The sequence below is a fragment of the Muntiacus reevesi genome, chromosome 18, assembly GCF_963930625.1.
Source record: "Muntiacus reevesi chromosome 18, mMunRee1.1, whole genome shotgun sequence".
Classification (NCBI taxonomy): domain Eukaryota; kingdom Metazoa; phylum Chordata; class Mammalia; order Artiodactyla; family Cervidae; genus Muntiacus; species Muntiacus reevesi.
The window spans coordinates 46,860,891-46,887,841 of NC_089266.1; the positions used below are offsets into that span (position 1 = coordinate 46,860,891).

Genomic DNA, 26,951 nt, shown 5'->3' on the forward strand with positions numbered 1-26,951 from the left:
AACTAAATGTGTGTGTGTATATGATATATTTTTATTACATAAAATATAATACATTAAATATATAATATACTTTTTTCCCTCACAAAGATGGGAACTGCTCGGACCAGAGAAAGCTAAGGAATGTGTTCCATTTCAACAAAGATAAATGACCAACTCAATCAGATTTGCTCCTTTCAAAACTTGGGCTATAAAATAATCTGAGATTGCCCAGGTCTAAGTGAGAGAGGAAAGACAAAGCACCCAGAAAAGCCATACACATCAGTGCACCCTAGAAACACCCTGACCCTGAAAGCTTTCCAGGTCTAAGGAAAATGTTGCAGAAACTGTTACCAAAATCAGAGCAGAAAAATCACCTCTTGACCATTTTTCTGGTGGCCATGGGCTCATGTCAGACTTGGCTTCTCCACCTGTCTTCCACACTTAATCCATGTATGAATCTGGGCTCAAACTCTGTGGGAATAAATGAAGTGAACCAACTTCAGAAGAGTAACCTCAAAACAGTAATTTGCTTGCCTTCCCTGTGCTTGTCGTATTCTAATGGTGTATCTTCCTGTATTTTAGGAGAACATTTCAGGGAAAGAACAGGACAATTGCTGAGAGTATGAGTCTCAAGACTGATTTGAAAATGAGTTTTGCTGTGTATGTTTTAAATGCAGGAAAAGTCACCCCTAGGAATGAGCACAGGAGAGGAATGAACTCTCAACTGCAGAAGAAAACAGAAAGTATCATGCATGCAACATCCGCCTGCTGAATTCTGGAGGGGGAGTGACCAAGGCTCAGACTGAGAACAAAGTCTACAATTATGAAAGCCGTGGAGTATGACTGTATCTGCCTTCAGCTTTCAAAAGGCTGTTCAGATGAGTTGCACCAGGGAGATGTCTTTCTGATTTCTGTGAAATCATGGACCATCAGAGGCCTCTGTTATAGGACTTGCTACCTCTGCTCCTCTTTGAACCACAGACAGCGAATATCTACTGTTGTCATGAATTCTCAGGAAGCACTGGCCATCCTCAAAGGCAGGATTCAGACTCTTAGAAATGTTCTAATTTGTTAAATCCATAGAAAGCTCAGGTTCATGTACAAAATAAAGGTAACACAGAGGCTTCAGCTGCTGCTTTATTTGATGGTGCTCACCGCCTTCCGTGCCTGGAAAAACTCAACCTTACTTCAAGTCCACACAGGTTGAATTTAAAATGTTCTCAACAAAGGAGTCACAGTGCTTTACTGAGTATCTCCTCAGGTGTTTCTGCATTTATAAACACTGAGGGAGGGTACCTATTTTTTGGTGTGCAAGATAAGACCCATCGAGTCACTGTCCCTGGAAGTGAAAAGAGAAACTAGATCTTACCGCCATGAGTGCTTCTGTTGATCACTGTATTAGGAAGTTACCAGTCCATCACTTCTGAACTCAGAGGTGTGAGATAAAATATGCCATCAAATTCCTTGAAGTGAACATTCAGGAGGCCCTCCATGGATAGATATGTCTGTGCGGTCGAAGTGGAATGATTCTGCTGTGTAGCGTTTCTGCCTAATTCCAGGCAGGTGAAGGACAAGTGTGTGAGACAGCTGGCCACAAAGAACAGGCAGCATGGATGGTGTAAGAAGACTGAGGTCAGGGAACAAAATCAACAGTGGTTTTCATGTTTGCTGAGGTGGGAGGAGGTGGGGAAGGAGGAAGGGGAGGTTATTTTAGTATCTAGGGAAAGAAAGGTACCTTCTGATTTGCAGATGCCTGATTTATTAATTCCTATAGACACAGTGAGTGGGTCATTGCCCCTCTTTCCCTCTGCCTATCTTGAATATCCTTCATTCCACAAATAGATGCCCTGGCTTAGCAGACCTACTAGAAGCTGGTGCATAAAGCTGTTTGATTTAACAATTTGTTATCTTCACACCCTTTCTTGTGTTCACATTCAAGTGTCTTGCTTCCCTTCTTTCTGATTATGAATTCACACTTACTTATTCAGGAAATTCCTTTTTCACAGGTGCATATGTGTCCTCTCTAATTTACTGCCACTTTCCCCTGCCTCCCCATTCTTATAATGGTTCCATGATCAAATCTTTCTCACAACCCCACTTCCATTTTTGAACCAATATACAATCAAACCTCTCTTTCTTCACTTTTCCTTTCAAAAGTCATGACTTTTGATGTTAACCATGACTAGAGGCCAAAAAGGTGATATGCATGCACCTTGGAAAAGGAAATTCTGAGATAAAATCAGACAAAAGAAAATCAATGGTAACTTCTTTAAAAGTCCAGAAAAGCAAAGTCCATTTCAGGGTCTTCTTAGACATCTATATTCATTTACCTTCACTTCTTCTAGTCATAATTTTTTAAATGATTTAGAGATATGCCAACATGTACACATAGATTAACTGTCCTCAATTGTCCCAAACAGAAAACAACAAAATTATCTATGGATACAACAATGGATAAATATAGTATACTCGCATGATGGAATATTATTCAGCAATGAAAATGAAATAGGTCTAGAGAAGGATAATTAAATTGTTTCAAAATACCACTAAAGGGTTAAAGAAAGAGAGGGAATTTTAAGGGGGCCTGGGAGACTGTTCTAAGGTAATGACCACTCAAGAAAATAATCCAGTAAGTTAGCAACAATCTACTCTACCTTGAAGTGAGACCAGGTGCATTTAAGCACTAGACACACTCAAGCCACAAGACCTTACAGTTAAAACACAAGACAACAGACATGGGTTCTGAATCTTGTTCCATGAAGTCAGAAATGGTGAAGAGCAGCATTTCTGCATTTAGCTAAGACAGGAATATAGATGAAAGGAGAAAGAAACCAGGTAAAAGGGGACTTTATACTGAAACCTGAGATGAATTACCATATTCTAGAATATGTTACCACCCTTTTGCTAATATATATGATCTGAATAGCACCCTAACAGTCCTGGTTATATCATACAGGGATGGAGGAGAAATTAACTATATAAGCCTGCAACAAGGGCAGCGTAGGCATGCAGTTGTTAGCGCTCGACCCTTAGCCAGAGGTCCCACTCCACTAGCAGTCAGCCTTGCAGTGGTCCTGGCAGCAGAGAGTGTGGTGAAAGGTGGATCATGGCCTTCTCCCCAGGGTCCTCCTGGTCCTCCAGCCTCAGGACTGGCAGGTGAGTTGGGGTTCCCAGGGACAGGCTGAGAGCTGTACCTTGCAGAGCTCCAGAGCCCTCACCAGGGCCGCCCACTAGCCAGGCCTGGGCCCTGGTGAGAGAACCCAGACCAAGTACTGGATGAATGCTCCCAGGCAGAGTAACTGGCCTGCACAGGGAGACCCTTCTCTTAGCCAGGGCCTGGGCCTGGGAAAATGAAAGTTGAGTCTTGGGACCTTGCCCTTTCTTGTCAGAACAGAGAACAACATTTGCTTTAGTGGAGGTTTACAGGGACATTGTGATCTGACCATGACCTGATACTGAGAAGTCTGCAATAACTAACCACACCCCTCTCCTCACATTTCCTATAAAAGGGCTTTGCTGAAAACTTTCTGGGAGTTCAGGGTTTTTAAGGCATGAGCCACCCATCTCCTTGCATGGCCCTGCAATAAACCTCTCTCTGCTCCAAACTAATGTTTTGCTATTGTTTGGCCTCACTGTATGTCAGGCACACAGACCTAATGTTTGGTAACAAGACTTGATGTCTACTCAAGAAAGAGAAAATGATAGTCTTCTCCCCTCCTCACTCTTTCTTTGATTACAAAAATGTAGCCCTCTTTGTTCTTGGGGTTGCACTCCCTGGCCTGCCCACTAGTATGTCTCATAAGCATCCTATGCTAATAAACTCACTCTGCCAACTGCTTTGCCTCACGTTGACTTCTTTCTGTTAGGAGACAAAACCTGAGCTTCAATAAGTCTGACACCAGATGAGCTGTTTTAATTGAAAAACAGTGGGCTTGAATCCCCTTCTGAACTAGGGATCTTGGGTTCAAATTCTAATCTGAAGTGCCGCTGGGTTCCAGTCCTATTTGACAAGGAGTGTGGCTTCAGAGCCTGCTCAGAACTCTTTTAGACACAGATCCAAACCACTAAATAAAATATACAATGTTAGGAACTAAATGGTTTGAAAACAGTAATGATTTTAAGGCAGTTTATAAAACACTCCTTTGATCTTCTGTGAGAAAAGACAAAGACTCAATCCCTTAATCTATGCCAAAGATAACAGTCAATGTTGACATTTAAGGAGAGACTGCAGGATTTTTAAACTGTGGTTGTAGTTTTAAATACACATTATATATTGCATTAGACTAAGTCTTGTCTTATAAAAATCATGTCTTAAGGAATAAGAAAAATTAGCAATTCCCCAAATTCAGATAATGTAAAGATTTTTTAAATCTTAAACTTAAAAATTCACTCTCAAAGGTTTCAATGGGCCTTTTCCAAACATATTTATGTGCTCTTGCTGCCTATTGAACTTCTGCTCCAGAAAATATAAAGGTTGACCACCACAGGCCTCTCCTCCAACTCATGGGCCCTCCGGCTCCTCAAATGGGCAGAAGGTGTGAGGTCCAGGTAGCTGCCACATGGAGGCCTAGACCCAGGGGTGGATCTCAAGGCCACCTCCTGAGCCCCGGCTTTCTGAAATGGGAGGTGGGTCTGGACACGGATGACCGGCAGGCACAGAAGACCCATAAGTGTCTCCTCCGCAGCTCTGCACCGCGGCCTCTGGGTCCTAGTATTTCAACCTGAAAGTCAACTTTGAGCTTTGCTTTGGACGGACCCTCCAGGCCAAGTGAACAGGACCACCACGGGAAGTCCCCGTGTCTTGAACCTCTTTGGGTAAAAACCAAGAAGTGAGCTGCAGCACTTTTCAGTGCCCACTACAAAGAGGGCACTTGAAAAAGCAAGAGAGTTCCAGAAAAGTATCTACTTCTGCTTTACTGACTACGCCAAAGCCTTTGACTGTGTGGATCACAACAAACTGGAAAATTCTTAAAGAAATGGGAATACCAGACCACCTTACCTGCCTCATGAGAAACCTGTGTACAGGTCAAGAAGCAACAGTTAGAACTGAACATGGAACAACAGACTGCTTCCAAATAGGAAAGGGTACGTCAAGACTGTATATTGTTACCCTGCTTATTTAACTTATATGCAGAGTACATCATGAGAAATGCCAAGCTGGATGAAGCACAAGCTGGCATCAAGATTGCCAGGAGAAATATCAATAACCTCAGATACGCAGGTGACACCACCCTCATGGCAGAAATCGAAGAAGAACTAAAGAGCCTCTTGATGAAAGTGAAAGAGGAGAGTGAAAAAGTTGGCTTAAAAACTCAACATTCAAAAAAACAAGATCATGGCACCTGGTCCCATCGCTTCATGGCAAATAGATGGGGAAACAACAGAAACAGTGACAGACTTTATTTTGGGGGGCTGCAAAAGATTTTTTTTGGTAACTGCAGCCATGAGATTAAAAGATGCTTGCTCCTTGGGAGAAAAGCTTTGACTAATCTAGACAGCATATTAAAAAGCAGAGACATTACTTTGCCAACAAAGGTCCATCTAGTCTAAGCTATGGTTTTTCCAGTAGTCATATATGGATGTGAGAGTTGGATTATAAAGAAAGCTGAGCGCAGAAGAATTGATGCTTCTGAACTGTGCTTTTGAAGACTCTTGAGAGTCCCTTGGACTGCAAGGAGATCCAACCAGTCAATCCTAAAGGAAATCAGTCCTGAACATTCATCGTAAGGACTGGGGAAATATTGAAAGCAGGAGAAGGTGATGACAGAAGATGAGATGGTTGGATGGCATCACCGACTCGATGGACATGAGTTTGAGCAAGCTCTGGGAGTTGGTGTTGGACAGGGAGGCCTTGTGTGCTGTAGTCCATGGTGTCACAAAGAGTTGGACACGATTGAGAAACTGAACTGAAATGAACAAAGAGGAAAGCTTCGTGGTTGGTTTGTTTCTCTTAATTGTGGACTTGCAGCTCTAATCTACATTCTGGTGACCAGTAAGGCTGTCCAGAGAGCAGGACTCTGTAGCAAGACCAAAGCCAAGATGCCTGGCCATTTTCACACGATGACCCAGCAGACCCAGTGGGAATGGAAGGCTCTTTAGAAGACAGAGTTCTGAAGAAAGCCTCTAACAAGCCCCAATAACAGTCCCTGTGGTTTTGGAGGAAGACCACACTCACTCCTGCCAGCGAGTGCTGTCCATGTGCATTCAGTCTCTGGCTTCCCACAGAGTCCTACTGAGACTGAATCTCAGACCACGGGGCACCAGGTAACTGTGTGCACTGGCATCCCGTCACATCCTAGGGGTCATCTGATCCACTGAATCACACAGTGAAGGTACAGAGTAGAATTCCATCATAAAATGGAACTCATTTCTATGAGACTGGAGACAAGCGGGTCTGCAAGACCAAAACAAGTTACAAAAGCAGGCAACTCGGACTCCCATAGCATCTCCATCCACTCTCTCACTGGCTTTCCCTCCACTCACAGCACTACCTTCAACCAGAACGGATGGCTGCTTCCCTCTGCCCCACTCGGGTTACCCTGAAAGATAATGCCAAAGGGAACTTCTCTAGGTCAGCAAACAATCACTGGGGTGGAATGAGAGATCTTCAAGGACTAAGACCCTACAGGAATAAAAGGTTAGCCCCACGAGGTAAAGACTCCCACCCCACTGAGACGGGCAGAACTTGGAGGAGTTGATGGGAGAAGAAGGCTGCTATAATTACCACCTGAGGCCTAAGGTCAGCTCCAGAAGTGGGGCAGGAGCAGCCAGGATTTGTGCTAATTGATGTTTCTTTCTCCCCCACTCCTTCTGATGAGAAGATTAGGGATTGATGACATTTTTGGTTTCAGATGAACATTTGACTGAATTGACACCACGGTATGATATCTTCATTTACTATGTTGGGGACATTAACCCTTCACCCACAGGAAGGATAAGAACAGATGCTTAGGAGGGTGAGAAGATGTGTTGTGAACATCTTCCCTCTGGGATCCATTCTCCATCCTGTTCTGGACCCAAGAGGCTGCCTGGATGATATCATCACCTGAATTCTGGTTGATTTCGTCCATGGAGACAGTGACTGAAAATTAGCAGGAAGGAGGAGAGTAAAGCAAGGCTTTTTTTTTTTTAATTGCCCATTTTACAACCATATTTTGCTCTGCCATTTTTTATAGTCCTTTGTTCATGTATTCGAGTTCGCCTCTGCCACAGGATTCCCAGCACCTAGAACAGCTAGTTTCACACACAGGCATAGTTTCTTCTTAGATGGGAGGTCTTCCTTTCAGTTATCATCCTTCTGAATAATCAGACATGTTTCCATCCTGGAGGCTGGAGAGAGTATAAGAGTCTGTGCAATACTTGTCCCAGCCACCCTTAGAGTAATCTCAAACGTGACCTCCCTTGGAGTGATCTCAAATGTGACCTCCCTTGGACTGATCTCAAACATGACCTCCCTTGGAGTGATCTCAAACTTGACTTTTCTTAGAGTGATCTCAAAAGTGACCTCCCTTCCCAAGTTTGGAGCAGACATCACCGTCCAACCTGATGTGTTCATCCAGCTCCTCAGATATCTTGTTGCTCTGGACCGCACCCTTTGCTTCCTCACTTGTTTCAGGAGCTTTGTCTGCTGTGTTTATTAAAAGGTCAACCCCTTGCGGGAGTAATCCTTTTTTTAAAAAGACCTGGCATAGCTCTGCCACATGGGTCTCCTCATGTTCCAGATACAGTGCACTCTAACCTCTAAAGTGCCATCCACACCCTAAGTCCAGAAAGCCCCCAGAGAGTCACAAGGGATGTTAGATGGGGAATTTTCTCTGACCTCCTGCACTGCTCTTTGCTTTTGGATATCATCACAAACCACTCTATTAAATATCATCATCAAAACACTCTATTCCTGAATGCAAGGGTAGGGAGTGGGGAGGCCCCTGCAATCCAAGCAGCAAGTCAGAAAGTGGACCAACAAAATCCAGAAAAAATTCCTGGGCAATTTTTGTCCTTTCAGTGATTTTTTTTTTTCTTCTCATATTAGTCTCTGTTGTCATTGTGGGAATTCTTAGTTTCATCAGTCATGACATGTTGCATCTTTTCAAATCTACTTTTTCATGGCTTTCTGAGTTATTGCCTGGCAGATGTTTCATGTGTGTGCTTAGTCATTCAACCATGTCCAACTCTCTGCAGCCCCATGGACTGTAGACTGCTAGACTCCTCTTTTTGTGGAATTTCACAAGCAAGAATACTGAGCAGGTTGCCATCTCCTTCTCCAGGGGATCTTCCCCACCCAGGGATCGAACCCCATGTCTTGCCTCTCCTGCATTGGCAGGCGGAACATGCTATTAAAAATGCAAGAAGAGCTCTTCCTGCCATCTTTCAGTGCTGCCATAATGCTGCACGAATGTCCTGGTTGATGCTCTGGAATACCAACAATGGCAAAAGGAAAGAGGTAAATGACAGGTTCCAATCAGGCCATGCTCCAAAGTCATCATCAGGTTTCTAATTATGATGATGAAGCGTAGTTACATTGGCGAATTTGAAATCATTGATAATCACAAGGCTGGTAAAACTGTGGACCTCACAGGCAGGCTGAATAAGTGGCAAGTGGTCAGCCCGAGATTTGATGAGCAACTCAAAGAGCTAGAAAAATGACAGAATAACCTTCTCCCATCCTGTCAGTTTGATTTCATTGTTCTGACAATCTCAGCTGACATCATGGACCATGAAGAAACAAGACGAAAACACACAGGAGGGAAAATCCTTGGATTCTTTTTCTAGGGATGTACTACGTGCATGCAAATAAAATGCCTCAATGGTTTAAAAAAAAAAAGATACAAATGCAGGTCTTCCTAATGAAATAAAGAAAGCAGATGATTTTTAAAAATTCTTTAAAAATCAAAGTATAGTTTATTTACAATATTTTCTTAGTTACATGTGTTCAACATAGTAATTCAATTTTTTACAAATTATGTTCCATTTGATATTACAAAATAATGCCTATATTTCTCTGTGTTGTATAATATATACTTGTTGCTTATTTATGTCATACAGAGTAGTTTGCACCTCTTAATCCCATGCCCCTTCCCCTCTCCCCACTAGTAACCACTAGTTTGTTCCCTGTATCTGTTTCTATTTTGTTATACACTTGTTTGGTTTATTTCTTAGATTCTACATGTATTTGATGAATATCTTGGATGGCAAGGAGATCAAACCAGTCAATCCTAAAGGAAATCAACCCTGAATATTCATTGGAAGGACTGATGCTGTAGCTGAAGCTCCAATACTTTGGCCACCTGATGTGAAGAGCCAACTCGCTGGGGAAGACCCCGATGCTGGGAAAGACTGAAGGCAGGAGGAGAAGGGGACGACAGAAGATGAGATGGTTGGATGGCATCACCGACTCAATGGTCATGAGTTTGAGCAAACTCCAGAAGATTGTGAAGGACAGGGAAACCTGGTGTGCTGCGGTCCATTCATGTTGGTGCAAATGGCAGAATTTCATTCTTCTTTTATGGCTGAGGAGTATTCCATTGTGTATATATGTACCACATCTTCTTTATTCATTCATCTATTGATGGACACGTAGGTTGTTTCCATATCTTGGCTGTTACAAATAATGCTGCTATGAACATTGGGATGCATGTATCTTTTCGAATTAGTGTTTTTGTTTTCTTTGGATATAAACCCAGGAGTGGAACTGCTGAGTCATACAACAATACATACATACAGTTTTTTGAGACGCTACCATACTGTTTTCCATAACGGCTGCACTAGTTTACATTCCCACCAATAATGCACAAGGGTTCCCTTTTCTCCACATCCTCGTCAAAATTTGTTATTTGTACTATACTTTTGATGATAGCTTCCCTGGTGGCTCAGATGGTAAAGCGTCTACCTGGAATGCGGGAGACTCGGGCTCAACCCCTGGGTTGGAAAGATCCCCTGGAGAAGGAAATGGCAACCCACTCCAGTACTCTTGCCTGGAAAATTCCATGGACTGAGAAGCCTGGTGGGCTACAGTCCATGGAGTCGCAAAGAGTCGGACACGACTGAGCAACTGTATTTACTTACTTTGATGATAGCTATTCTGACAGGTGTGAGGTGATATCACATTGTGGTTTTAATTTGCATTTCTATAATGATTCCATAATGATTAGTGGGACTTCCAAGGTAGCACGAGTGGTAAAGAACCCGACTGCCAATGCACGAGACGTAAAAGATACAGGTTCGATCCCTGGGTTAGGAAGATCCTCTGGAGGAAGGCATGGTAACCCACTCCAGTATTCTTGCCTGGAGAATCCCATGGACAGAGGGGCCTGGCGGGCTACAGTCCATGGGGTCGCAGAGAGTCAGACAAGCTGAAGTGACTGAGCCCACATACAGTGATTAGTGATGATGAGTATCTGTTCACGTGCCTAATAGCATTTCTACGTCTTCTTTGGGAAAATGTCTACTCAGGTCTTCTGCCCTGAAATTAATGTTTACATCTCTTTGGTCTCCTTAAACCTGGAAGAAACAGAGAAAAGCATAGAGTTCATCTGGATACTTTTTAGGTACCTATGACGTATCAAGCTGTACAACAAGCAATTGGACACAATAAAAATATTTTGAGTTCAGATAAAAATTACAGCTTTTTCCCATTAAAATGTAATCAAATGAGTGTATTGGTTATCTACTGAAATTTTAAATTTTATTCTGAAATACTGCTACTAGTGCACAAAACTGGTATGCAGTAATGAGTAGCATGTGGCAAACCAACATTTCCACTGAGAACAGTTAGAAAAGGCCATTATCATACATAAAACATCTGTCTGAAGGCAATTTAAAGCTGAGGCAACCAGCTTTGCTTTGCTTTAGACAAATTAGAGATTTGCAAATACAAATCAGAGATAAACAAAACTGTCAAAACTCTCCTCGAGTAGCTAAGTCTCTAACTGGATTAAGATAATCATATGTTACTCTGTTGGCCTTGCAAAGAAGAGCATGAATCTTCTTGAGAGGAAGACAGTATCATCTAGATCCTCTACACCTTTTTTCATACAGTGTCTAGGATTTAACTGAAAATCACCTGGTATGCCAAAATACAGGACTGTATGGTGAAGACCAAGAAGGAAAAAACCATACAACAGAAACAGACCAAAGTTAATCCAAATAATGGAATTATCAGACAAGCTATTATTTCTGTGCATAAGAAAAAGAGGAAAAGAGGGAGAAAAAAATCATCAAAGAATTGACAGACTCCAGTAGGAATTCTAGAATTGAATTGAAATTAGACATTACCAGATAGGTTTAACAGGAAATTAGACAGCAAAAGAGAAAATTAGTGAAGTAGAAGGCTGATAAAATCAATATTTAGATTTAAGCATATATATGGCAACCCACTCGAGTATTCTTCCCTGGAGAATCCCATGGATGGTGGAGTCTGGTTGGCTACAGTCCACGGGGTCGCAAAATGTTGGACACGACTGAGTGACTTCACTTTTACTTCCACTTTCAGAGAAAAAGAAGAGTGAAAATTCAGTTTAAAAAATAGCCACATGGCACACAACAAAAACGTCAAATGTATACACAACATGGAGAGATGTGAGAAAGAATGAGTAATATTTTCTTTAAGAGATAACTTTTGAAAAATTCCAAAGCTGACAAGACAGAAAAAGCTGTGAATTGACATTCTGTGAATCCCAAGCAGGATGAATAGAAACAAACATATACATAGGCACAGCATATCAAACTGTTAAACATCAAAGACAAAGAAAAAAAATCTTAAAATGAAGAAAAAAGTGCACATTACTTTCACGGTAGTAACAGAAAATATTCTGTTGACTGTTTAAAGTTTTCATTTTATGTTGGACCATAGTTGATTAACAATGTTGTGTTAGTTTCAGGAGTACAGCAAAATGATTCAGTTATACATGTATCTTCTTTTTATTCTATTGACTTTTTACAATTTAAATATAATTGGCATATAACATTATATTTGCGACTGGTATACAACACAGTGATTAGATATTTCTATATATTGCAAAGTGATCACCACCGGACAGTAAGTCTAGTTGACATCCATCACCATACATTATTACAACATTTTTTTCCTTGTGAAAACTTTTAAGATTTATTCTCTTAACAACCTTCAAATATACAATAGAGTATTACCATAGTTGGGCTTCTCTGGTAGCTCTGCTGGTAAAGAATCCACCTGCAACGCAGGAGACCCTGGCTCGACTTCTGAGTCGGGAAGATCCAGGAATTTGAAGGAGAAGGGATAGGCTATCCACTTCAGTTTTCTTGGGCTTCCCTGGTCACTCAACCGGTAAAGAATCCACCTGCAGTGTGGGAGACCTGGGTTCAATCCCTGGGTTGGGAAGATCCCCTGGAGAAGGGAACAGCTACCTACTCCAGTATTCTGACCTGGAGAATTCCATGAACTGCATAGTCCATGGGGTCACAAAGAGTTGGACGTGACTCAGCAAATTTCACTTTCACTTTCATTACCATAGTCACCATGCTGTATATAACATCCCATGACTTATTCATTTTACAGTTGGAATTTTGTGCTTTTTAACTTACTTTATCCATTTTGCAACCCCATCCCACCCCTAATCTTGGTATTCATGAGCTGGGAGCTTTTTTGATTGGTTGGTTTTTGTCTTCATATTCCACATATAAGTGAGATCACATAATATTTGTTTTACTCTGTCTTATTTCACTTAACATTATGCCCTAAAAATCCACCCATATTGTCAAAAATGGCAATATCTCCTTCTTTTTCTATGATTGAATAATGTTTCATTGTGTGTGTTTAATGGCTATACAGAATATAGGAACATAAGTTTCTTCCATATCTTGGCTATTGTAAATAGTGCTGCAATAAACATAGGGGTCATGTATCTTTCAGTTAGTACTTTTTTCTTCCTTTGAATAAACACCCAGAAGTGAACCTGTGGGATCATATGGTCGTTCTACTTTAAATTTTTTTAGGAACTTCCATACTACTTTCCATAGTGGTTGCACAAATTTATATTCCCACCAACAGTGCACAAGTGTTCCTTTTCTTTCAATCCTCACTAAAACTTGTCATTTCTTGTCTTTTTGATGATAGCCATTCTAACAGGTGTGTGGTGCTATCTCATTGTGTTTTTGATTTTCATTTCCCTAATGATTAGTGATGTTAAAGCACTTTTTCATGTACCTTTTATTATCTGTATGTCTTCTTTAGAAAAATGTCTATTCAGATTCTGTGCCCATTTTAATATTAGATTGTTTTATTTTGTAGTTATTGAGTTGAATGAATTCTTTATATACTTTGGATGTTAACCCCTCATCAGACACATGATGTGCAAACATATTCTCCTATTTGGTATGTTGTCTTTTAATTTTATTGATGATTTAATTTGTTTTACACAAGGTTTTAAGTTTGATGGACAGGGAGGCCTGGCGTGCTGTGGTTCATGGGGTTGCAAAGAGCTGGACACGACTGAGCTACTGAACTAAACTGAACTGAACTGCTTGTTTAATTTTGCTTTTGTTATCTGTGCTTTTGGTGTCAATTCAAAAACACAAAATCACCAAGACAGATGCTAAGCAGCTTACCACCTATGTTTTCTTCTAGGAGTTTTATGATTTCAGATCTAACATTAAAACTTTTAATCCATTTTGAGTTAATTTTGTATGTAAGATATGGATTAATGGAACAGGATAGAAATCCAAGAAATAAACCCAAGCACCTGTCAGTTAATCCATGACAAAGGAGGTAAGAATATACAGTGGAGAAAAGACAATTTCTTCAATAAGTGGTGCTGGGAAAACTGGACAGCTCCATTTAATAATAAAAGAATGAAATCAGAACATTCTCCATTACCATTTACAAAAATAATATCAAAATGGATTAAAGACTTAAATATAAGACTAGAAACCATAAAACTCCTAGAAGAAAACACGGCAGAATACTCTTTGACATAAATTGTAGAAATATATATATTTTTGGATCTGTCTCTGAAAGCAAAGAAAATAAAAGCAAAAGTAAATAAATGGAACCTAGTGAAACTTAAAAGCTTTTGCACAGTAAAGAAAATCATTGACAAAATGAAAAGACAATCTACTAAATAGGAGAAAATATTTCCAAATCATATGACTGATAAGGGGCTACTATCCAAAATATTAAAATAGCTCATACAACTTAACATCAAAAAGCTAGCAACATGATTTTTAAATGTGCAGAAGACCTGAATAGACAATTTTCCAAAGAAAACAAACAGATGGCCAGCAGGAACATGGAAAGAGACACAACACTGTTAATCATCAGAGAAGCTCAACTTAAAACCACAATGAGACATCGCCTTATACTACCAGAGTGGATACCATTAAAAAGAACACAAATAAAAAATGTCGGAAACAGTAAGGAGCTTTCTCGAAAGACTAAAAAGAGGACTACCACATCACCCAGCAAATCTACTCCTGGGTATATACCCAAAAAATGAAAAACTAATTTGAAAAGACATATGAATCCCAATGTTCATAGCAGCATTATTTATAACTGAAGCAACCTAAGTGTTTATCAACAATGAATGGATAAAGAAGATGTGCTATATATGTACAATGGAATGTTACTCAGCCATAAAAATGAAACCTTGCCTTTTTTTGACAACATGGATAAAATAAGTCAGACAGAAAGACAAATACTGTATGATATCACTCATATGTAGAATCTAAAATATAAAGCAAACTAGTTAAAACTAGTAACAAACTAGTAACAAAAAAGGAACAGACCCACAGATACAGTGGGGAGAAGGAAGTGGGGGAAGGGAAAAATAGAGTAGGGATTAAGAGGTACAAACTACTATGTATAAAATAAATAGGCTCCAGGGATATATTGTACAACACAAGGAATATAGCCAATATTTTACAAAAACTATAAACGAGGGATAACCTTTAAAAATTGTGAATCATATACTTACCCAGCAGGGGAGATAATGTGATCACGAAGGTGGTTTTCCCAGGGCAAGGCTCATCCATTGCACTCCAGGTGTTGCACTCCTGCAATTTCCCCAAATGTGGGGAACTCGGCTGCATAATTTGCCGTAGGGAGGAGCTGTATTCATGCTTCGCCCTGGTCTTTGTAGGTTTTGAAAAACAAACATCTGGGAATTTCCCAGTGGTTCAGCGTTTAAGAATCTGTGCTTCCGCTGCAGGGGCACAAGTTCAATCCTTGGTTCTGGAATGAAGACCCTATATGCCATGTGGTACAGCCAAAAACCAAACCAAAACAAAACACCGTGAATCACTGTGTTGTATAGTAAAACTTATATAATATTGTAAATCAACTATTTACATAAATACATAAACATTTAAAAAAAAGAAAGTAATTATTGACAGGGTTGTATTTAGTACCATTTTACCATTTCCTGCTGTTTTGTAACTCGTCTCTTTTTTCTTCTCTCACTCACTTGCTTTGTGATTTGATGACTTTCTGTAGTAGAATGCTTAGATTCTTATCCTTTTATCTTTTGGAGTGGAAACGGAAACCCACTCCAGTATCCTTGCCTGGAGAATTCTAAGGACAGGGGAGCCTGGCCGGCTACAATCCACGGGGTCGCAAAGAGTTGGACACGACTGAGTGACTATCAATCATACTTTCATATGTTTTCCTATTACAGATCTCCCTTGACTTGTGATGGTTTTATGTCCCAATAAACCCATCATAAGTTGAAAAATATTTTAAGTCAAAACTGCATGTAATACAACTAACCTACTGAACATCATAGCTCAGTCCAGCCTACCTTAAATCAGCTCAGAACAGATACATTAGCCTACAGTTGGGCAAACTCATCTAACACAAAGCTTATTTTAAAATTAAAATGTTGAATATATTGTTTAATTTATTAATCACTGTACTGAAAGTGAAAAACGAAATGGTTGTATGGATACTCACCATCAAAGCAGACAGCTGAAAGCGCAGCAGGCCCGAAGAATGTTTGAAACATTGAACTAAAATCAATTGCTGGATGATGTTGATGTTACAGTGACAAGGTCATCCGTTCTCTCTTGATGAGGCTTGAGAATAGCTGGTAGGAAGCACTGGGGCATCTACACTTGCTGATGGCTAATTAGGCACGGTATTCTTTAGGAAGGTTTCAAGCTTTGATTGTATAGTTCGTTTCTTCTTTCATCATGAATTTCCCTACAGCAAATAAGAGCACCCTGTATCTGCTTGTGAGCTCTTGAGCATTATATAGTCTTTGAAAGCCTTGAATCCTGGCATTGTCTTGGACTTCTGATGAATGTACGTATGCTCTGGCATATGTTTTCAGAACAAGCTGATTTCATCAACATTACATATGTGTTCTCATCGACAATTATTCCACGCAGCTCTTCCTTAAATGCTTTGGCACTTCCTCAAACCCTTTGGTATCAGCAACCTGCTGCCCCACCATCGATCTTCACATTATGAAAATAACAATGCCTCTTGAAACACTGGACATTTACTCACTATAAACGTTCGCGTATGTGTAAGATCATCAGCATACTCTTTAAGTGTACGTAAAAAACTTGCCTCAGTAGACTACGTGGAGTGTGCCTCTGTATCTGGTCTTCCATTCTAGTGTCGAGAAATTTTCCCATATCTTCGATTAGCCCAGGTAATTTCTTCGCAAAGACAGTGGATTTAACCAATGCTGACAATTTCACTGCATCACCGATTCGCTTATCCTTTAAGACGGTCGAGATCATCAATTGTGAAAGTCCTAATTCACATGCGATGGCCATTACTGACTTGCCACTTTCACGCAGGGAAATTATCTTGAGTTTCATCTCAAGAGTAATTGCTTTCCTCTTCTTCACATCAGAAGCAGGAAGCAACACAGTACACTATAGAGCGTTGATTGTTTACCCTCATGATCGCATGGCTGACTGGGAGTTGTGGCTCACTGCCGGTGTCCGGCATCATACGAAAATATTGTATCACATACAACTAGCTCAGGGAAAGATCAAAATTCAAAATTCGAAGTATAGTTTTTACAGAACGTGACGCGCTTCTGTACCATCGTAAAGTCAAGAAATCCTAAGTCGAACCATTCTAAGACAGAGACCATCTGTGCTAATTAGCACCCTTTCATTTCAGCTTAAGTCCCTGTCACATTTCTTGCACCACCACTCTAGTGGTGATGAACTTCTTTAGCTTTTGTTTGTCTGGAAGACTATATCATCTTCAATTCCGCATGTTAAACTGACTATTCTGCTGAGTTCTTAAGGATGCCAGCTGAGTAATTAGAAACGTCATAACTTCTCCTAGAGAACAGTGTAAAGGTAGTCCAAGAAGATTCAGAGAATTTTGCGGGGAGGGGAAACAAACTTTGGATTCTTCTTCTTTTCCTTATAAAGATTGTAAACGTCATAATTATAATCTTTTCTAAGTTATAAAGGTTTTCTGGGTACGTCTTGGAAATTTCCATTGCTGTTGTTAAAAATAAAAGTATTGAAAATTTTTGCAACTTAAAAGTGAAAGAAAACTTATCCATGAACTATGCACAGAGTAATTGACAAATTAATTTTCCTAATAACTTTTAAAGGGGCTTCCCAGAGGGCTCGGTGGTAAAGAATCTGCCTGCCAAGCAGGAGATGCAAGGTTGATCCCTGGGTTGGAAAGATCCCCCGGAGAAGGAAATGGCAACCCACTCCAGTATTCCTGCCTGGGAAATCCCACCGACAGAGGAGCCTGGTGGGTTACAGTCCATGAGGTTGCAAAAGTGTCGGGTACAATTTAGAGACTAAATAACAACAAAAAGTCTTGAGTAACACCTATGAAAACCATTTAGAAAGAAACAAATTGAAAATTAAATTAGACTTTCCAAGATCCTATCAAGTTGTTTTCCTTGCAAAGTTTTTCAGAGGTATATTTTCACATTATTTGAGAACAACATTGACGATATAATGAAAACCATCTTTGTAGCCTGGTCCACTTTTCATGATTCAGATGAGCCTTGCACAAGATTTTCTTGGGCTCCAAAATCACTGCAGATGGTGACTGCAGCCACGAGATAAAAAGACACTTGCTCCTCGGAAGAAAAGCTATGACAAACCAAGACAGCACATTAAAAAGCTTTGCCAACAAAGGTCCATCTAGTCAAAGCTATGGTTTTTCCAGTAGTCATGTATGGATGTGAGAATTGGACCATAAAGAAAGCTGAGCGCCGAAGAATTGATGCTTTTGAACTGTGCTGTTGGAGAAGATTCTTGAGAGTCCCTTGGACTGCAAGGAGATCCAATCAGTCAATTCTAAAGGAAAACAGTCCTGAATATTTATTGGAAGGATTGGTGCTGAAGCTGAATACTTTGGCTGCCTGATGCAAAGAGCTGACTCATGAGAAAAGAACCTGCTGCTGGGAAAGATTGAAGGCAGGACGAGAAGGGCACGACAGAGGATGAGATGATTGAACGGCATCACCGACTTGATAGACATGAGTTTGAGCAAACTCCGAGAGATGGCAAAGAACAGGGAAGCCAGCGTGCTGCAGTCTGTGGGGTTGCAAAGAGTCGGACACAACTGAGCGACTAAACTGAACTGGACGATATTTAAACAACCTTTTGTCATTCCTCAGAAAGTAATCCATGCTGATTGCTCAAGAGATGTTGAAAACTCTCAGCATCAAATTTATCACTCAAAGTTCCAAGTCTCTTCAAGACTATAAAAAGGGCCTTCTTTAAGTCGTTCATTGTTTGACTGGTTATAAGGGTGTAGGATTTAGGATAAATTGCAGATAAGCTTGAATCATGAAGAAGTCTTGCACCGCCTTCAGTTGATATAGAAGATTCTTCACTCCAGTAGATCTTTGTCATGACACACACTTTACCAGTGTAGCCACCAATTTTTACCAGTTTCTTCTTTAAAGTTAAGGCAGTTTGTATAGAATAACCTTTTAGTTCCTCATTCAGTTCCCTGAGGAAGGTGTATAATACTGGTGGACGGTCCTGGGAAATTAGAAGTGCATCACAGATGACGCTCTGGTTCTCTTGCAAGTCCAGATCCGAAGACCAACTCTTAGAAAAGATCAATGTACCATGATGAACAGAGCCCATTTCTTTACGTATTAACTGTGCAAGTCCTTCATGTTGTGAGAACAGTCTCTTGCAGAGGATTTCTGGAATATACGTCACCTTTTCTGATGGCACTAGATATGAAAATAATCATAATAAATGTTTAAACATTGGAAGCTTCCAATTCCAACCATGACAAAGTAGCTTGTACCAGACCAATCCCTCCCACCAAACACAACTATAAAAGTTGCATAACATGTAAAAATAGAAATTTAAAGAACTAGAGAGCAACCAACACAAGCAGGACTTAAAGGGTCACAATATTTGATGGAAGCACAGGAAGCAGCACCACATTCATCCCAGCTTTTTGCCTGAGGATATTTTCCATATCATGTCATGGGTAAATACAGCGCAAGCATAAATCTTCAGTTTTACTAGGCTGAGGAAAAAGAGACTGGCATTCAGGGCTACCAGAGGAACTATAATTCGAGAAGGAAAATCTAAGATAAAACTGCAGAAAAGCAGCCAAACTCTACATACACATTTCCTTCAACTCACTGGCAGATACAGGGTGAGATGCAGACAACCCAGAAGAAAATGTCAACTGGGAGGTTAAAAAGAGCTGAACCTGAGTTTCATCAACCTCACGGTGGTGGGGTGACTTAGACTGGAATTCAAGTCCCTGAAAAGCGGAAGGCCCGTGATTAATACCTCAGAATTTGAGCTGAGACTCAAGAAGAATCATGACCTAATAATGGTAAGGGCAAAATTTAAAGATATTATTGCTAGAAAAGTATAAAACAAACCTTAAAACAAAAAATCAAGGTTATTACGGTACTCTATCTACCTGCAGAAAGAAATAGAATCTCCTTTGGAGGAATGGAGCATCTTCCAAAGCCTCTGTAGTTTTTTTCTTTTATTTTAATTGGAGGATAATTGCTTTGCAATGTTGTGTTGGTTTCTGCAACACAATATCTTAATGATATTTTCTTAGGTCCGGAAAGCAATGTTATTTAAAATATTTAATTTTAACAAGGTGGTGTGAAATCAATATATAAAATCAGTTACATTTCTACACCCTAGCAACAAATAAGAAAGAAATGTAACTTTTAAAGTAAAATGTTGAGAATTCCCTGGTGGTACAGTGGTTAGGACTTCCTACCTCATTCATTCCTGAGCACACAAATTCGGTTCTGAGTAAGAGAACTAAGATCCCGCAAGCTAAGCAGTGCAGCCAAACAAAAAGGTAACATCAGTTACAACAACAAAGCATTTTAAAAACCTATGCTCAGTTGTACAAAGGCCAATTGATATAAATTATGTCACTATGCCACTTCTGAAATCCATATATTCAGTGTAACTGCGATCAACATCTTTAAAGGGCTTTTTGTGGCACTTAAACAGTTCTAAAATTTGTTTCATAGATTAAATGATATTTTTTCTAAGTACAGTAGATAAAAGTTTTATTAGACTGCAGAGTGTTGTTTCATGGAAATTAAGATAAACATGTTTCACACAAGACATTTTGCCATGAAGTGAAATGAAGTTGCTCAGTCACATCCGACTCTTTGCGACCCCATGGACTGTAGCCTACTAGGCTCCTCGGTCCATGGAATTTTCCAGGCAAGAGTACTGGAGTGGGTTGCCATTTCCTTCTCCAAGATTAAATGATTTAAATTGCCAAGACACTCTCAAAGAAAAAGAGTAATAGTAAGCAGGCCTGCCCTGCTAAGTACTTAGAACAATATTACAATATTAAGACAGTATAGTGTGTATAAGGACAGACAAATTGACCAAATGAACATAATAGGGATTCTAGAAACATAGTTATACATATACCTAGTAATATTGCTGGAGATGGCATGGCAAATTGGTGGGTGAAAATGGGAATTGTTCAGTAACTGGAGCTGGGTAATGTGGTCAGTAACCACAGGCTTCCCTGGGGGCTCAGTGGTAAAGAATCTGCCTACCAAGCCAGGAGAACACAGGTTTGATCCCTGGGTTGGGAAGATCCCCCTGGAGAAGGAAATGGCAACCCACTCCAGTATTCTTGCCTAGGAAATCCCATGGATGGAGCAGCCTGGTGGGCTACAGTCCAGGGAGGTCACAAAGAGTCAGACACGACTTAGTGAATAAAAAACAACAATGTGGTTATCCACATGGAATAGAATGAAATACCACCCTTACATCACCACTGAGATAGATTGAGGCTTTAAATGTTAAACATAAAGTGCAAAACCCTAAAACTTTTAGAAGAAAATGAAAGGAAATATGGTTCTAAATTTCTGGTTAGAGAGGATCTCATACACAAAGCAGAAAGAGCAGTGAAACAGAAAATTTAAATATTGGTAACTTGGACTATTTTAAATTTAAGTTATAATCAGCAAAAATATCAAGCTGCTGATAATCATCATATGCCTGAAGGAGTCAGACACGACTGAAGCAACTTAGCAGCAGCAGGAGCCTCAAGAAAAGAGAAAACAAAAGCTACAAACTTGGAGAAGATTTCTGTAATCTGTAATACCTATGATCAGAAGAGGATCTGGATTCTAGAATCTCCTACATATCAACAGGAAAAAGACTAAAGCCTAATAGCAAGATGGGCAACCAACAGAATAGGCATTTCATAGGCAATAAAATACATACCGACAGTAAGTACACAAAGAGATGCTCAACCAAACTAATAACCAGGGAAATGCAGATGTAAACAGATACTACTTTACACCTATCTGAGTGGGGAAAAGGAGGATGAAAAGAAAGATGAAGAGAAGCTGACAACTGGAGAAGATGTACCATTTCTAACATGTTGGTGGGAGTAAAGTGACTCATCTACTTTGGAAAACAATCTGGCATTATCTTATTGCTTGGATATTCATATACTTCCTGACCTAGCAATTCTACTCCTAGGTGTGCACCCTAGAAAAACTTTCACAAATATGCGACAGAAGGCTGAAGAAAAATATTCAAGATAACACTGTTTAAACAGCAGAAAACAACAAACATGTTGCTCGTAAACAATAACAACAAAAACAGGTAAATCAGAGATTCTGAGTATTGTTGGTCTTTCTTCAATAATGTAATATAGCCGTGTATGAAGCTGGGTCTCAATATAGAGTTCCTACTGACATGATGGATTTCCTTTTTGTTTAAACTAAGTTGACTTGGGTTTCTCTTACTTCCAATGAAAGGAGCTCCTATTACACCAAGAAAAAGTCTACTCAAAATCTGAAATATTACATTTTGATATAGTCCATGCTAAAAACACCAAAAGCATTCCCCTGAATGCCAGAATATGCTTTGATGATAAGTTTCAAGACAGAGCTGATTTGAAGAGGAGATTTGAAAACACAAACAAGTCCAAAGAAACCCTAATTAAATTACCTCTAAAGTGATATCTCTGCTGATGACTTTCTAAATTCTTACCTTTATCAACAGACCAATCATGGGGAATTGGTGATAACATACTTCGTTGAAGGTTCATCTCTTCAAACAACCTGGAAGAATCTTAAAAAACAAAAACCACTTTCTTAATTTGTCACAACTAAATGCTTAGTATATCAACTAAATGCTTTGTATATCCAAAGTCTGGTTAGAAATGACCCCGTTTTCCCAATAGAAATATTGTTAAATATCGTGGATAGAGTCCCAGGTCAGACAAAAGTTATAAATTTATTCCTTGAAGCTGCTGAAGCATACTATGTTGAATATTAATAGGAAAGTGCATAAATAGTAATTGAACACATTACCATATAACTGAGCTCATTTAAAAAGCAATTAAAATCAGAAAACATGATGGCTAGTGAAGGAGAGTCTAATTTCATGCAGATTCTAAGAATAAGGCTTGCAATTTCAGAGATTTTTAAGTTGCTAGTGCTGGTCCAATTTCACTGGAGGCTTTCCTTTTCCAAAAATCAGATAAAATACCAACATTATCCTTTTCTTATCTGTCCAATTTAGGGTTATATGTTGGTCCACAAATGGAAGAAACAGGAGAGGAAGAGGGAAGAGGTTTTAAGAGAAAGGTATAAAGAAAGATGAAAGAGCAAGTACATAAAAAGAGGCAAGTGTTCCTGAGAGAAAGAAATGGTCAGTTACTGAAACTGAGTTCTGAAGGAAAAGGGAGAAGGAATTCACAGGCTTTCCTTGAAAGTGAGTAGAGGTGATAGGGAAGAAAAATTACACCAGGTAGGGCTGTGGAGAGAAGATAATGTACTTCTGTGTATGGAATCACTACCTTCTAAACAGGTAGAGATAGCAAACTATTGCTTGTATCTACCAAAGATTAGTAAAATAGGTGTTGAAATCTGAGGACTATTGATCTTGCCCCCAATCTCAGAGAACAAAAAACCTTGCAGCCGCAGCCAAATGCACCATTATTTCTAATCCCCCTTCCTCACCTGGCTCAGGATCCATCATTAATTGCACCCACTCCTCCACGGACAGCTGCATCACTTGATTGTCTTTCACATGCCAGGAATCCGGCTTTTTGGCAAACACTGCACAACAGAATGGCTCTATTTTGAGCATACAGACATATCCACAAAGATTTTCTTTGTCGTATACCTCAAGGAATTTGCATGAATAATTTATCTTCTTCTTCTCCATACAGAAGTGATAGACAGGCAACTTGCTGATGCATTTTTCTATTTCTCTTTCTAACTTGTCAAGGTCACTCTTCTCTGCTTTAAAGCCAATAACTTCTTGTTTTTTTTCACTTAAACCAATAAACAAATATCCCCCACGAGTATTTGCAAAGGCAGAAACGTTTTGAGGGAGAATCTCTTTAATGCGTTGTAACAGCTTTTGTGTTGAGAAGTCTTTAATTTCCACATATGTGGATTCAGTAAAGGTGAGTTTTTCTCTGTACTCGAGTTGCGTCTTATTAAAAAAGTCAGAAGCCAAGTCCTTTGTGCTACACTCTTCTGTTTCTTCTCGGCACCTCTTTGAAGATGATTTCGAAATTAAAGAAAATCTCTCTCTAGTTTCTACCCTGTCTTTGAGGAATTCCAGTGCCACGGTAGCATTCATGACATTTACAGAGGTTATATCTCTTTTGTACAAATTGGAACTCAAGGTGGCAATCTTCATCCCAGGGATTTTGGAGCTCCACGATTTGACAAAAATCAGAAAATATTTACCTTGTTTCATAAAGTCAAAGTATTTATGAACAATTGGAACCATATCGGCTAAAGAATGTTCCAAATCTAATCCTATTCCATCTTTTTCATAACTATAATCTTCATTCTCAATTTCAATCTTGCTCATCCCCCCTCCAGAATTCAGCAAAGCAATCACACATTTTGAGAGGCTTTCATTCTGCTTTTTTCTCACTTGAGAATCTCTCATTTTTCTCTTCTTCTCCCCCAAAGTGACTTTTCCCACATCTAGAACCAGCTCAGCGTAGTTAGAGTCCGAAACAACACAGATGGTCATTTTCTCAGAAGCCATTCAATTTCCAAGCAGAAATTCTTTCCTGTAAAACAGACAGCCATTTAAAATAGTACCTGAACAGAAGAGATAGCAAATTCTGTATTGTGAGGCAAACCCAGCAACATTCTTTCATTTGCTTTACCCTTTATCCCACTGAATAGCACGGTAAGGATACAAAGTATGTTTTTTTGAACATATTTTGAATTAAGGTGATAATTTGTACTGCTCTAAAATTTTTCAATATTTCACCATAGTTTTATATGACCCTCTTCTAATTGTTTGAATCTCATATTTATCTGTTTATATTATATCCTTTCTAATTCCATATATATATATAACTTATTTCTCTCTTCTTAAATAAGGCCCTGAGGAAAGCCTATCTATATTTCTGATCTCAGTGAACCAAGTTTTAGTTTTATATATTACATATATTTTTATTTTTAAAATAATTTCAACTTTATCTTAATTATCTTATTGAGGAATCCTTTGGTGAAATTATCATTGTTGAGTATAAAGACATCTAGCAATATACCATTTTCTTCTTTTTTTAGTTGTAAAGCAACATTACTTTACAATGTTGGGTTGGTGCAACATGCCATTTTAGTAATTTTTCCTTCCTGCAAGGATCAATCAGATTCACAAATTTTGGCCATTGATCTTAAGCAAGGTGGGCCAAGATTTTCTATTTTCTATCCATTTTCTATCAGATATCACATAGCCACATATTTTCAATGAGGTAAAATTCTTATATACAAAAACATCTGCTTTAGTATAACTATATACATAATCCATTAGCTCTGTCCCTTTAAGATCTATTGGGATTACGGTTTTGCTATATGGCCTAGAGACCACTGAGTGTAAAGTTTATCACAGATAGGAATCACTACACTGGGAAAGGATATAAAGGGTCCAAATATTTCTATCCTTTGCTGGACCAGTGTCCTGAGGAGGCTCAGCTGTAGGTTCTTGATACCACCTCAGTCTACATAAACTTTTGATCATATGTAAATAACTGTATGGATTGAATATTTGTTTCCCTCCAAAATTCGTACGCTGAACCCCTGCCCTACATGCTGAAGGTATTAGAAAGTTGGGCCTCTGGGGGGTCATTAGGATCAGATGAGATCATAAGGTTTGAGCACTCATGAACAAGATTAATGCCTTTATAAGAATCTCAAGACAGCTTGCTTCTCTTCTCTTCTCTCTACCACGTCATGAAAAGTCAGTAACCAGAAGTCCGCAACCAGAAAAGGACCCTCTTTTCAACCAGACTAGAACCTGACCACACTGGCACCTTGATCTTGGACTTCCCAGCCTCCAGAACTGTGAGAAATAAATTTCTTTTGTTTATAAGTCACCCAGTCTAGGATAGTTTTATTATAGCAGCCAGAGCTGAGACATCGAAAATAACTGTGCTGTGTGCTGAGTCGCTCAGTTGTGTCCAACTCTTTGCGACCCCATGGACCCCAACCGCTGTCCATGGGGATTCTCCAGGCAAGAATACTGGAGCGGGTTGCCATGCCTTCCTCCAGGGAGGATCTTCCCAACCCAGGGACAGAACCCAGGTCTCTTGCATTGCAGGCAAATTCTTTACTGTTTGCGTCATCAGGGAAACCACCAGGAAGTTTAGAGTGGTTGTTTTCAAACTACAGGAAATCAGGTGGGGGTTTCTAATCAGAACACAAACAGGAAAGATCTGGGGCTGGTTCCTGCCATGGACTCTGAACCTCCGGGGTACAGAGCACTCTTCATGCTCTGGAATGTCGTCCATGAAATTTTCTGAGCCCTTCCAGTGCCTGGGACCAGCCAGGGCCAGCAGTGTCATCCTGGAAGGTTGCCCAAGCCTGGACAACACTGTAAGGTTTCAGGTCCAACATTCCTCTCTTTGGAGTTCTCAACGGCCTCTACCCAAGGAGCCCTGGGACTCATGCCAACATGTTGTCCTGGGACCTCATGACTGGATCCTGGTTCCAGAGAATAGCCTGGTACTATAAATTGAATGTTTGTGTGCCCCTAAAATTCACATGTTGAAACCTAACCCCCAGTGTGATGAAGTTTGGGGTGTGGTGTGATTAAGTCATAAGGGTGGTGCCTTCCTAATTAAGATTAGTGTCCTTACAAAAGGTTCCCCAGAGAGCTGCCTGACCCCTTACACCATGTAAGGACAGAGAAAGGACAGTCATTTAAGAACCAAGAAGCCACTCTCATCAGACACCAAATTTGCTGCACCAACTTCCATAACTGTAAGAAATAAACTTCTATCGTTTATAAGCCACACAGTCTATGACATTCTGTGATAGCAGCATGAACAAATTAAGATATCTGACAAGTGGATCACCTTAGTATTTCTTGCACAGGACTGCGACTGGACAGCCAGAATGGTGCTAATGTTCTGATTTTAGTTGAAAAAATTATTTTTATTGGCAAGAATCCCACACACACAAAAAAATTTAGCCAGGCAGAATTCACCAGTGAAGCCATCTTCATAGCCAGGTAGAATTCACCAGTGAAGCCATCTTCAT

General features: G+C 39.8%; 1 protein-coding gene, 1 non-coding gene and 1 pseudogene across 4 annotated transcripts in view; 2 read left to right on the plus strand and 1 right to left on the minus strand.

Moving 5' to 3' along the window:
- Window positions 1–601: 601 nt before the first annotated feature.
- Window positions 602–4,751, plus strand: LOC136150184 (schlafen family member 5-like; annotated as a pseudogene).
- Window positions 4,752–8,977: 4,226 nt separating this feature from the next.
- The window catches only part of LOC136149621 (ribonuclease SLFN12-like), a 32,188-nt gene continuing 14,214 nt past the window's right edge, over window positions 8,978–26,951 (minus strand). For 2 of the 3 annotated variants that reach the window (XM_065910039.1, XM_065910040.1), the window contains exons 2-8: window positions 23,397–24,472; window positions 22,423–22,503; window positions 15,899–19,133; window positions 14,925–15,195; window positions 12,124–12,293; window positions 11,353–11,460; window positions 8,978–10,476 (exon numbers count right to left, since the gene is read on the minus strand). In XM_065910039.1, the coding sequence (XP_065766111.1) occupies window positions 18,553–19,133; window positions 22,423–22,503; window positions 23,397–24,447 (1,713 nt within the window). In that variant the 5' untranslated portion in view covers window positions 24,448–24,472 and the 3' untranslated portion in view covers window positions 8,978–10,476; window positions 11,353–11,460; window positions 12,124–12,293; window positions 14,925–15,195; window positions 15,899–18,552. The remainder of the gene's footprint in view (window positions 10,477–11,352; window positions 11,461–12,123; window positions 12,294–14,924; window positions 15,196–15,898; window positions 19,134–22,422; window positions 22,504–23,396; window positions 24,473–26,951) is intronic. The other variant, XM_065910041.1, reaches the window with a different exon arrangement.
- On the plus strand, window positions 14,917–15,079 carry LOC136150474 (U1 spliceosomal RNA). The gene has a single exon (XR_010659893.1). It is a non-coding gene; the product is annotated as a U1 spliceosomal RNA (small nuclear RNA).